Source organism: Homarus americanus, unplaced genomic scaffold (genome assembly GCF_018991925.1).
Source record: "Homarus americanus isolate GMGI-L3 unplaced genomic scaffold, GMGI_Hamer_2.0 scaffold23578, whole genome shotgun sequence".
NCBI classification, from domain to species: Eukaryota; Metazoa; Arthropoda; class Malacostraca; order Decapoda; family Nephropidae; genus Homarus; species Homarus americanus.
In genome coordinates this window covers 8,240,491-8,254,270 of record NW_024733231.1, presented here as the reverse complement: position 1 = coordinate 8,254,270, position 13,780 = coordinate 8,240,491, and the positions used below count along the sequence as shown (strand labels likewise).

The 13,780-nt window shown below is 41.7% G+C and overlaps 1 protein-coding gene across 2 annotated transcripts; it reads left to right on the top strand.

Moving 5' to 3' along the window:
• Nucleotides 1-456: 456 nt before the first annotated feature.
• Nucleotides 457-11,555, top strand: LOC121869428. 2 transcript variants are annotated; one of them, XM_042370770.1, is made up of 4 exons: nt 457-534; nt 2,744-2,840; nt 3,075-3,204; nt 8,929-11,555. In XM_042370770.1, exons 2-4 carry the CDS (start codon nt 2,751-2,753, stop codon nt 9,489-9,491), a joined length of 783 nt encoding a protein of 260 aa, XP_042226704.1. In that variant the 5' UTR covers nt 457-534; nt 2,744-2,750; the 3' UTR covers nt 9,492-11,555. The 2 variants fall into 2 exon arrangements, with proteins under 2 accessions (XP_042226704.1, XP_042226703.1); XM_042370769.1 differs by having other exon boundaries at nt 478-534; nt 2,741-2,840.
• The last annotated feature ends 2,225 nt before the right edge of the window (nt 11,556-13,780 follow it).

Here is a 13,780-nt window from a genome sequence, read left to right as displayed (position 1 = left end):
ATAAGTTATGTTTTATGGAGCAATGATGTGTAGCCATCACTAAGGTCTCGTTCAAACGTGACTTTTGTGTAGAAATTCATCTTTATTTTACACGTTTTTGTTTATTCACCGTGATGAAGTATATCCAGGAAAATATTAACCATTTTATATAAAGTCATAAAATAAAAAGAATATAATGGGGCAACAACCTTGAAGTTTACACACACAAAGTGGAACAAATATATAACTAAATATATATATATAAATATATTTATATAGAGATAGATGTATTTTGTTGACTATAAATTACAGCCGTGAGTACCTTTTGGGTACCCCCGAGATAATTTGAGCCATTAGCCATCAGTTTGCTTCTACCACCAATCATCATTGGTGTTGCTTTTGTTTAGTAAAGTCAATAAAGTTGGTTGGTCAGTGGCCAGGTAGGTGGACACCGGGTGAGTCAAGGTTTCAACTGACCATTCTTACAAGTGGCGGCGCTGAGGTCAGTCTAGTGCTCCTCTCTTACCACTACTTCTCCTCAACCCCAGCCAACAGGTGACTACTCTTTGACTTGTGTTGTGACGGAAGGTTTATAGTGTGAGCTGTCTGTCCATTGTTCTTGAGTTATAATCTCTGTTATGGATATCCGGTGTGAACCAATGGTGTGGTATAATAACACAGTTCTTTCTCTCATAACCTTTGTTGTTGAAGCGCAATAATATTATAACATCAAATTGTATAACCGTAGCCACACCTGGCTCACCAACACCCACACCATACTCGGATATGTACAGAACCCGTCCTCTCTCAGCCTGTGTTTGATAGGTGACGCCAGGCTCGCGTGACTCTCATACTGGGTTGTACTTTGCAAGATTAGTTTTGCTATGAATCACACTGGCGGGCACTCTCTCTTGTGTACCTTTCCTTGTCCGGCACATAACAAAAGTATATATATATATATTTTTTCACATTCCATATTAATTCTCTTTTGTTTTAGTCAAATCATTTTCCTAGATTATATTTCATGTGGTATAGGAACTAAAATTCTATAAATTCTATTTTTTTGTGTAGATCTCATATTAAGTTTCTTTCTTTGCTTGGTAATTCTATATGTGCTTTTGCCACTAAGATAATTTTAGCACTTATCAATCAATCATAGTAACGTCCTCATATCTGAGACTTACCGACCAAAACCTCGAGTCTCAGCGTCTTCAGGATGCCTTAACCAATCCTCCAAGATTTTTTCTCCTCTCTGGAGACTCAGTTTTTTATTTCATTAATCTATGCCAGTCTGTGCCTTCCTCTGGCCCTCTTACGTTCAACTCTGCCCATAAATATTTATGTATATCATCTCCTCATCCCTAATTATATGACCAAAGTATCTCACTTTTCATTTTCTGTATATTTCAAACATTTATCTTGAAATTTTTACTAATCTTAGTTTCTGCCTTGTTATTACGTTATTACTTTGCTGCCTCATTAACTCTTTCCAGGGTTGGTAGTTTCTTGCCTCCTGTGGAAAGTTTCTCGTGTATTTCCACCGAGAAATCGTGATTTATAATTATTGCCTTGGCTACTGGTTACAGGGAGAGCCATAACATCATCATATACCCGGATGGTGGGCTTCTGTACTAACTCATTGTTGAACGCGCTTGTCATCAGGTGTATGTCACGGATTTATCTGTATAATTTACGTAATCCATGATTCACTTTTATAATTATATAAATAATGGCGATGATTTATTACTATCAAGAATAATTCTCTGATGAGCGTAGGTGGACATCAGTTGATTTCACCGGGATGGGACGAGTTAACTTTCTCGTAAATCACGTTAATCCAGGTGGATTAGTTTATTTAAATAAACTAAGATTACATTACTATTGTATTATAAATACTAATTTTGAAACAACACTGAGTCTGTCAACGTAAATTATAAACTTTATAATGTGAATGACAATATGTCACGTAGTGACATTATTTTTACGGGCTGTTGCTCGAGTCGGATGCTAGAGCCACTTGCACCACCGTGACGACTAGACCTACCGAGAAAGGACAATTCAGTTTGTTTTATTACATTACCATAAGTTTATATGAGAGTAGCTGCAACACAACACTGGCTGAACCTCATTAGAACTTCAATAAGTATTCACAACCCTTTACTGCTGGTATCAGCTAAGTATGTGGTAGTTCTCTGAGAGAAAGGTAGACGAGGTAGGAGTAGGACTGGGGAGAAGTAAGCCTCCATTGACAATGTAATTTAACCAGTTTAATTTTCAACACCTCCACTCTATCATTATCACTGTGTACTTCTTCTATGTACTCTGCCCATCTCTCTTTTACTTCTGCCTCGAACAGGATCTTATTGTCTTTGCTTTTAATGATCCCACTGCATGTATTTCACTTTTTCGTGGTTCATTTGTTTAATCCTTCATTACATTTCCCTCCAGTTATGTCATCTGTTACCTTAAATCTCATCACATTTCCTTTTTATATCATTTTCCTTTGCCTGTGATCCACTTACTTATTAGTCTCTTTCCTCCTATGTCCTATAAGTTTCTCCCAAATTCATAAAATTGATTATAAAATAGGTTGTGAACAACCTTGGTAATTTAATCACCTAATAGCACTGGGACCCAAAAGGGATAGACGAACTAAGACTGTGACCTGATAGGGATGGGAGCATCTTAGGATAATAACAACAAAAACAACAACAACGATAATAATAATAATAATAATAATAATAATAATGGTATTTGTCAGCAGGACGACGATGGCGGGAACTGTGATGAAAGTGATGGCGTTGATGTTGTCCAACTTCCTGGTCACCAGTGCTGTGATAACAACCATAAAAGTGTACAAGGTGACGATCCACTCTATTCTTATTTCTTTTTAAATATTTCGTACATAAATTAACAGTAAAATATATTCAAGTGTTAATAAATGAGGTCAAATCAACCTTAAGCACAATAACGATAAGAAGAATAAAGTTCAGTTTATGTATCACTAAGACCTTTAGATAAGTGATCCCTCGAGGTATAAGGAAGAATAAACACCGTACCATATTTCGTTAATGTCCCCCATTTTCTCTCCCCAGGTGGCGTCGTCACATAATGATCCATTTCCTATCTGTACAATAAGAGTTGTAGAGATACAGGGTATTTCAAGGACGTCTTGTGCTATAAAATGTCTTGAGGAACCTCTGTGTAGGGCCTTCTGTGTTAAAGGTAAGAAGCCCTTAAACTAATTAAAGGTATGAAGCCCTCAATATTATGGTCCAAGTACTCCACTAGAGACGTTACGCCAATCAAATCACCTGAGGGCTGTATTCAAGAACAGTCATCGGGTGTACGACGGCATTTACGATGACCTTCTTCCCCTGATCTTGTTTCAGGAATACCACCTTTCGAAGCTCTGGAGAGATCTCGAAGTTTCGATATTTTGAGTACTACTAGCTAATAATTCCCACTAGGAAACTTGCTTCGAGACTCTTCCAAAGCTTCGAAAACTTCAGAGTTCCATGTGTTAAAGGCGATATTACTGAAAAAATAGATCAGGGAAAGAAGGTCATCGTAAATGGCGTCGTACACCCCACAACAGTTCTTGAATATGGCCTGCCGTTAATGCTCACTCGCTGTTTCCTGTCCTGTAACCACGCCCTAATCCATTTTAGAATATCTCCTCCAATGCCATGAGCCTCCTCTTTTCTTATTAGTCTTCCGTGTGGGACTCTGTCGAAGGCTTTACTAAAGTCAAGATATACCACAACATAATCGTGCCCCTCGTCCACTGATTCGAAAACAGCTGAAAAGAATGTTAATAGATTATTTAGACATGAACGCCCGCTTGTGAAGCCATGTTGGGAATCATTGATCAGCTTGTGTTTCTCCAGGTGAGTTCGAATGGAGCTTGAAATTATTGCTTCCAGTAATTTGCCTACAATTGGAGTTAAACTGATTGGACAGTAGTTAGAGGATAGTGATCTATCTCCCTTCTTGAAAATCGGTATCACATTCGCTATCCTCCAGGATTCTGGTACTACCCCCATTTTTAAGGACATGTTAAACATCTTTGCTTAGGGCATACTAAGCTCTTCCTTACATTCCTTTAATACTCTGGCAAATATCTCATCGGGACCTGGTGACTTATTAGCTTGTCTATTTTCTTACTAATATCGTTACTATTCACTGCTATCTCGCTTAATCTATTTTCTTTACTATCTCTGTATATAGTCGGTGCCTCTGATATTATGTTTAAATTATCAGTGGTGAAAACTGTTGAAAAATATCTATTCAGATTGTTGTTCATTTCTCCGTCGTTATCAGTTAGCTCGCCAGTGTCTCACTGTATTGGTCCAATCTTTTCTAGTGTTTTAGTTTGATACATTTGAAAGAATCCCTTGGGGTTTGACTTCGCCTCCCTTGCTACCTTCAGGTCATTATTCCTCTTTGTATTCTTATCTCGGTCTTAACCCTACTGGCCAATACCTTATAATAATCTCAGAGGTAAACCTCACCACGATTTATTCTCCTACCTATAGCCTTCCTTTGTCCAATAATATTCTTTAAATAATTATTTATCCATTTAGGTTCATTGTCGTCTACTCTGAGTTTTCTGTATGGTATGTTCTGCCTTTGTGCATGAAGTAACTCATTATTTAAATTGCTGTGGAACTCGTCAACCTCAGATCTTGTGATCAGGTCATCCGTTACCGTCATATTTTGTGAGGTTATCGTTGTCAGGTCTCCAGGTAAAGTGAGGTCGACCTCTATGGGTACATTGAGTGAGCTCATGTAATCCATCTCCAAACGTCATACCCATGACATGACATGAAATGCTAGTGACAGGGGGGAAGGAGGTTCAGGGGAAGAATAAAGGGAGGATTGAAGTGAATTTTAGGAGGAGAGAATAGGTGCAGTGGCTCAACACCGCTTGCGTGAGGGAGTATAAGTTGGAGGCAGCAGCAACTCGCCCGGACGCGGCTAGGAGGCGGCAGAACAGAGTCAGGTTAGCGTCAGGTCAAGCGTCAGGTGCGTGTTGGGTTGGGCCATGGTTTCTCAGTGCTTGGTCGGCTTGATTGTGTATGTTGTTTTCTTGTGTGGAGGAAATGTCTTGGTCTTCTGTCTTGGTATTCTCCATAGCTTGATGTAGATTTTCTTCTAACTCTCCTCGTCTTCTTGCTCTCTTGAAGTGTCCATTCATTCGTGTTTGGACCTTGTTGTTCGTCTTCCTCGTGTCTTATGTCCTCATAGGTGTGGAAGAAGTCGGAGACGGTGAGGCTGACCACGTGGGCTTCAGCTCCACGGGCCTCGTGGTGTTCTTCATTCTGTGTGGCGGGTGTCTTTTCTTGTGTTTTCTTTTCTTGGGTTTTCTTTACTTGGTTTATCTTTTTTGCTGGTTTTTTCTTGTCTTGGGAGCGTACAGCAAGGAGGGCCTCTTTGTAGCTCAGTTTCTTGTCGAGTCGAGCCTTGGCTATCCTGCATTCCTCCTTCCATTTCGGGCAGGTCCGGTCGGCGGAGGAGTGTGGGCCGCCACAGGCAGCGCATTTTTTTACTGTGTTGGGGCAGACCGTGTAGCGGTGTCCGGGGCTGCCGCACAGGGAGCAGGTGTCCTCCTGCGCCCCACACTTGTTGACAGTGTGTCCGTAGTGCTGGCATTTGTAACAGCGTTTCGGTCTGCAGTAGGGCTTGACTGGCACAGTTACCCACGCCAGTTGAGCCTCCTTGGGTAAGGTTGTATGGTGTCCGATGAGGGCAGAGGTGCCGGACAGCTTCTTCACAACTTGGAGTTGCCCCTTGAGGAGCTCACTCAGCTCTGCTTGGTCCATGTGGGCAATTTGGGTGTGGGAGATTACTCCCAGCTTCAGGTTGTCCCACTTGTAGGCAATCATTTTAAATGGAATGCCGTTGATGTCTGGGATCTCCGCGAGCTGTACAGGCATACCCTTCTCAGCGAAGGTGATCTTGATGTCACCATGGAGCTTCAGTCGTTCCACCTTGGTGACCCCCACGATCTCATCAGTTTCAAAGAACTTCTTGAGAACTAGGAGGTTTAATTTCTTGGGGCAGGTCGGCGTATCCGGACGTATCCGCGCCACGTTGCCTTTTCAACCTATCAAAGTTTGCCCTTCTGAAATCTGGGACTTTAATGGAATTTTTCCTTGCGACTGCCATTAAATTCGAATTGGAATCTTTTTTCTTTGTGATCGCTGTTAGCAAGTTCTTCCCCTACCTCGACATTACTAATGAGGTTTTCTCTGTTTGACAAAACTAAATCGAGTATAATATTACCCAAAGTGGGTTCGGCTATATGTTGACTTAGGAAACAGTCCTGAACTGTTTCAAGAAAATCCTCTGATTCTGAGTTACCAGTAAGGTTGATCCACTCTATATGGCTAAAGTTACAGTCGCCTACTATACAGCCTTTGCTATGCCTGGATGCCCTGCGCATTTCATCCCAAATAAGTCGCTCATTAACTCTATCAAGATTAGGAGGTCTGTATATTACTCCTGCGATTAATTTTTCCCTACCATCGAATAATTATATCCAAATTGTTTCTGTATTCAGTTCACTTTTTATTTCCTTATTTATTTCACACTTCAGATTATCCCTGACAAAGATTGCTACTCCGCCTCCTTTCCTAATCTGCCTATCGGTATGGAATAATTTGTAAGCTGCAATTTTGTATTCGACAGGTAACTCTCGTGAGTAGGTTGATCCATGTTTCAGGGAATGCTATTATATCGATTTTTTCGGTATATACCAACGCCCTGATTTCATCCATTTTGTTTCACATACTTCTACTGTTTGTGTAGTAGACATTTAAGTTAGTCGTGGTCTGAGTCCTCTCTTTGTCGCGTTTAGGTTTTAACTCCCTGCCTAATTTAGTTTTGTCATCATTCCTTGCACTATTTCCCTGTAATCTTTCACTTTGCTTACCCGCTCCCACTGCAGTCTCCTTCACCTCCGTGCCCATATGTTCCCCAAGCAGTTTAAAAACTTTGACATCTCGAGAGAGCCAGCCAGGGTTGCCACCCCATCCCTAGCATAAAGGTCCCTTCTGCCATAAAAGTTGTCCCAGTTGTCAATGAATGGGACTGATATTGACTTGCAATATCTGTCAAGACGGCTGTTGACACCAACTGCCTTGACAACCATTCATTACCAATTCTCTTTCCAGGCAGGACACCACATATGATAGGGATCCCTCTCTTCATCCTAATACGTTCTATAGCTGTCTTGAACTTATCAAGAAGCTCCTCACTCCTACAACGGCCAATATCATTCCCTCCTGCACTAAGGCAGATAATGGGTTTGGTCCCATTACCAGACAAGATATTGTCCATCCTGTCAACTATATCCCCCACTCAAGCTCCTGGCAAACAACCACTCGTCATATTTTTCCCACAAAAAGCTCTATCCAGGTACCGTACCTGAGAATCGCCAACAATTAAGGTTTTCATACCTTCCCTCTCAGCCTCTGTCCCTGACTATGCTAACGTCCAATTAGTTTATCAAAGGACTAAAACAGTTTTTGCACTTAGCTGTTGTCGTGACCTTGGTGTCTTTTCTCACTACTATTTTGGTCGTTCTTCTCCTCACAACCTTCCATTCGCCTGAGTTTTCGTCAGACACAGGCTTTCCTTGTCTCGTGTCTTCTTCCTTCATCCTCGCTATCACTTCCTTTAATTTCAGGTTTTCTTCTTTGGCCTTCACTAACTCTGCCAGTAGCTCGGCCCTCAGCCCTGTTCACAAGTAGAACTAGCCATTACTGAGTAGCACTAGCTCATTATACCATCATCCTACAGGCGAAGTTTAACACAGGCAAGAACTCAGCCGTAGGGGTGTAAGATCACTACACATGCGTAGAGAATCTTTCCATACTTTCTCTACTTTAGTTTTGTGATATTAAGCCAGAATATGTGTCGAGGTCACGTGATTTTTGTAGCTTTAAAGTTTTTATGGACAAAAATTTTTAGTCTTTGCTGTGTATCAATGCCTTGTTTTTTGGAGTAAATTTTGTCATGTTCAGAGGAAATACAGGAAAATTCAGCTAAGACAAATATTACCCGCCATAACGCCTACACGACAGTTTCTCGCTAACCAGGAGTGCCTGAGAAGCCTGAGGCATGAACCAATCACAGTGGTCTTTGAGTGCCACTTCATAGGCCTAACTGTGCTGATTGGCTGGAAGCTGAGTTCATGCCCCAGCAAGAGGGCACTCGGTTTTCAAACAGAGAGTCTGGTTAGCAGTGGTTAAATGTAGACGTGGTTGTGGTTGGCAGTTCTTTAGCATGGCAATATATATTATCTAAATGAGTACCCTTAAGTTTTTATCCATTTCACGAAATATATTGTGATTCATGTAACCCCTGCTTAACTAGGTAGTAGAATAGGTCTATTGTTTTGAAGTATAATTGTCAATCTTAATATACAAAGAACCGCTAAGCAATGTCATAAATTCCTCCCTTCTTGTTATTGAGTAAAACATTCGTCATACATGTCTTTGATGTTATACAGTAATACAGTGACCAATAAGTAATAACATAACCATACCCAGTGTCCTCTAGTGTCTCAGTTATCTCAGGTTACTCCTATTCCTAATTAGTCCCTACCTCCTGAGTCACCCCTCATCCTCCCCTCCCTCAGTGTGGTTGAAGGTTGACCATAAGGTGTGACTTCCTGCACCCCTCCCTTCTCACATTCCATAGCTCCTCATACACCACTGTGATTGGTTCATGCCTCAGGCTTCTCAGGCACTCCTGGTTAGCGAGAAACTGTCGTGTAGGCGTTATGGCGGGTAATATTTGTCTTAGCTGAATTTTCCTGTATTTCCTCTAAAATGACACAATTTACTCCCCAAAAACATGGCATTCTTATAGCTGAAGTCATTCTAACATCATCAGTTGAGAGGAATAGTCATCTTAGTTCATGTCATTATTATCTTTCAGGCGCCTCGTGTCACATCAACGGAGGCCACCTGGATGGTCACTGGCCTGGAGCAGCTGTAGATCACCCACACTATAAAAAGATTTTTACCTATGATTACTGTTATGCCATCCTTGATGACGGAGATGTAACTTCCCATATTGTGGACACCTCGTCCTCCACTTTTCACACCCAAAATTTATATCCAGAATTAGTTGTAAATGGGTTTTACTGTCACATTCCGCAGTACCATGGTCCTTTTCATTACTGTTTTATGACGGGCACTAGTGAGTCCTTGGGGTATTGGCGGGCCACTCTAGACTCCCCACAAACTATCAGCACAATCAATGTATGGACGCGTGGTGACGGTTATGCTAAAAAGCTTTTTCATAATGTAGAGATAACTTTTGGTACCTCCAGCGACTTCAACAACCCCGTCTTTGACTCTTACCCAAACGCGGCATTATTTACTGGTGAGATGATCACATTCAACGCCACTAGCCCGGTGACTGGTCGGTACCTGGAGGTGAGGGATTTATCTCCCAGTGATGCCTTATGCTTCTGCAATATCCAGCTGCTCCAGTAAACACTGTCATGCCTTTTGACTCACCTGCAGTTTACTTCATTTACAGGTGAACTTTAGTCACCTTAAGAGCAGAGTTGGTACAAGATAAATTTGACTCAAGGATCAAAGTGTTGTGTTTTCTCCACTATGTTTGGTTCCATGAGTCACGTTGTCTGTGACTGAAGGATCACGTGTAAGACTGTTCTTGACAACTTTTACCCATAATACACAAAACTTAAGAATAAGTAGAAGGATATTAATTATGTATGTGAACATTCAGAGGCTAAAATGGCCGTCCAGTCTATGATGGTGAATGTGAATTAAAGGAACTGACGTGAAGCTCCTTATACTGTTGCTGATGTTTGTGTGTTGACATTTATATCTCCCCGACACACCTGAATTATTGTACAGGTTCACTGTAAGTTCAGGGGTTCTCACATGACACTCATACTTAGGCCTGCTGTATACACGCGTTATAAACGTCTTCTTAACACACACACAGTTTGGTGTCAACTCTGAACCCCTTAGATTGACCACTTAAAATAAGTTGGAAATTACTACAAGAGAAATTTCCGTCATTTATATTTATTAAATGCTAAGAAGACCTTGATGTGAGTTAATGAATGTAAATAATTTACCACACTGATAGAAAGAACGGTAACACTTTATCTTTAAAATGTGTTAATGTTTGGTATAAACAGCGGGGCTGCAGTGCACGACTGTGTCAGTTTTGATCAAATCCTTATCCTCGTCAGGGTAGATCGATCTAACCTCACTTGTACTACACACAGTTCCTACTGAAGCATTACTGTTGATGTTAATTAGGGAGAAGTGTGAACGCTATATAACCAACACTTGTTTTACTGTTCCATGGACTGCAGCAGCTGCTTAATGCACGTCAAACGCTCAACATATAACAGTCAAAACATTATTATCTCTCCCTTGACCTTCAATGGTATGTACCTAAAGTCTGTCACGCTCGACGGCTGCTCTCTCCACTTTGTTGACATCTTCACCTGTCTGGGTCACATAACACCACAGTAATTGTTTATGTGTATCGTAGACATGAGGCTGGAAGTGTTTGTCCAGCTTGACGAGTAATTTTAACATATATTTATGTATTGTTCATCAGCCGACTATTTGGGATATTTTCATAAGTTAAGAATTAGGGTCTTGGCTCATACAAATAAAATATTTCTACGAGTTGATATCCATCAATGGTAGAGAGTCAGCGTTATCTTACAACACGGAAATATTTTCCCACTAAGTACGAGAATACACCTGTTAGCTGTCTTGTTTCATGGCACTTGTCAGCCGTCTTGTGTCTTGACAACCTGTCAGCCGTCTTGCTTCAGAGCACCTGTCTACCCTCTTATGTCACGGAACCTGTTAGCCCTCTTCTCTCAGGCCTATTAAGTCATGGAACAACTATAAAAACATTGTACATGTCAACAGATCTATGACCTGTATCAATAGAGTAATCAGCGGGTCCGATAATGCAGCAAATACTAAAGTTTGTTATGTGAAAGACGGGGCAGAGGGACACTTCATCACTCACAACATGACCTTCTGCACCTGGAAGAAAGATTTCATCTTCAACAACTAAAACAAACAGCGTTTTATTAACAAGTTCTCCCAAAAGATTTTAACGTGTGTTAGGCAATATAGATTAAGTTAAGACTGAATCAAGGTTCGAGTTATGTGAAGGACGATTCCATTTATAGTTTAATTTCTTCGTTACTGTAAGAGTGTTGTGATTATTGTTGGTTGTAAGTTTATGAAGCACTCGTGGAGTGTGTGTGGTAGGTGGTGTCGTTCCCTATCTGGGACCCACGAGTCAGTGACAGCTGGGAGGGACAGCTGGGTGTGTATTGTACACCTCCGGTTCGCGTAGTGTAATGGAGTCTTTCCCCGCCTCATGGTTTATTCACTGTCCACCGTCGTCCAGTTATTCATGCTAACTTCTTGATCACAAGATGATAACATGGTCTTAATTTTTTTTAAAGAATTTTATATCAAGTTCATTTACAGAATTCCCCCAGGATTTGTTTTTATTGCAACTTGTTAAACGTTTCGTGGTGGTTTTGCCCTAATTAAATATTAAGAAATGCCTAAATTGTGTGATTATCCTTCGTTTATGACTGTGTGTGTGTCCTGTGGTAAATACATTGTGGTGACGTGTTGTTGGGCAAGGATGTGAAATTAATTAAGTTTCAGAAATGAAAAATTATTACATCCTTTTAAAAGGACATATAAATACACTGAAAAGTAAAAGTGGATCTCATAGGCATGACTACCCGGTACTAACAGTGTGGATACAGCACACTGTATGCTAAGCCTTCAGTACAGAAGCAAGCAGCATGGCTGGTACTGCACCCCACGGCATTCACTTCCCCAAGTTGTAAACTTAGCTACCCATTTACAGCTGGGTGAACTAGGAGCGCCCGGGAGTCTATAAATCGACCTCAAGAACATGAGCCAAGCTCTGTATCACTCGACCTCCGCGCTTCTCTTAAATACACTAAATACTGATTTTTTTTTTAGTTGATGAGAAAATCCTTGAGTACAATAACTTAATTCGTCGTCTTTGAGGGGTTTAGTTGTGGTCCTTAAGGGAACAATTATCGTTCTCAAGGGACTTTTTTAGTGCTCAAGTAATAAGTGTTTGTGCTTGAAAGGTTAGTTGTCGTTCTCGAGTGTTATGTTACAGTACTACAAGGGTTAAGTTTTAGTTCTATAAGAGTAAAGCTTTAGTGTTGAAGGGGTTAAGTTACCTACTCAAGGGGCTAAGTTCTAGCCCTCAAGGGATTAAGTGAATAGGATATTGCAGAAATGAGAAGAGAAGCAATAAGACAATTAGGTCACTGGAGTTTACTGAAGTAGTATCAGTACAGAGGCAAGAGCACGGGACAGCCGTGTGCTCTGTATGAACAGACTGGTAAGACTACTGGGTGAGCCGCCACACCTACCCACGTAGATATGGTTTACTACCCTGAAGGTTGTTTGGGTGGGGCGGCAGTTTGTCAGGTGTTGGACAATATAACAAAGACAATAATGTTAACAGCACATACATAGAATATACATGCATACAAATGGACCTACATAACTGAAACAACAGCGCTGTAGTAAGTTTTGGTGTAGAGGATGGCACAAGGTGAGGACGCAGGAATCAGTGGTTATGCCAATACAAGCGACAGCTTAGAAACCTGACGTGATAGCCCCTGTGGCGACCTTATTCCAGCGTAGCGAGATGTGGTCCTGGATACGGACAGGCATGTCAGCCTTGGCGTTAACAGCTGATTGTCATACTCCTTTGCCACAGTTTGCCACTCGGGAGCGAAGTATCGCCAGTGAGCCGGCATTGCTGTCCGTAATGGTCGGCCAAGGAGTATCTTCATAATCTAGGTTACCATCCTTCGTGATCAAATACTTCACTTGACATTAGCTTCAGCATGGCCTTTAGACTGTGGATAGTGTGGCGATGAGATGTAGTGGTTGACTCCCGATCGCTTGAGGAAGGACCGGAAGTCATGATTGGAGAACTGTGGTCCACTATCAGTGCGAAGGAGGACAGGAGCACAAACATTCACGAAGAAGCTGAGCAGAAGCTTGATGGTGCTTCGTGAAGTCGCATGCATACCGTAAGTACCGACGTGTGGTGGTCACCCAGACTAGCGATCTGCATAGAGTAGATATTCCTTTCCAGCGTGGGAGAAGAGGTCTTCTGAGACATCTTCAAGTGGCAGGGTTGGGACCGGGTCACACATTAATGGCTTCTTGACCTGAGATGGCAACAGAGTCTTCCATGCGTCATAAGCATGGACAATGTTTACGATGACGCTTGCGATGCCAGTCCACCATAATGTCTGACGTGCTCAACGTATTGCCGCTTCAATCCCCCCTGTGAGAGTCAAGGAGACGAGCCAAAATCTGACGACGGATTGTGATCGGAATTGCGATTCGTGCACCGTGAAGAACAAGGCCATCTTCTACGGCTGAACTGCCCCTGATCTTCCAGAAATCCCACATTACTGCTGGTACCTTCTTTCAGTCGGATAGAAATACTGAGGCAACGGTCTCATGAAGGAGGCAGTAAACCTCATCTCGAGCAGCAGTAGCGTGAATTTCTTCGATGATGGGGTCACGCAAATGTTGAGAAGGTTACAGCGACACTTCCATTGCCATAGCCCTCACATAACTACAAATGTGGTTGGTCACCCCCGTTTCAGCCTCCAAATCAGACGGTGTCGGGTCTTCAACGGGTACACAGTGAATGAATACTGTGCTGTTTTCGCTTTCAGACACTGCAG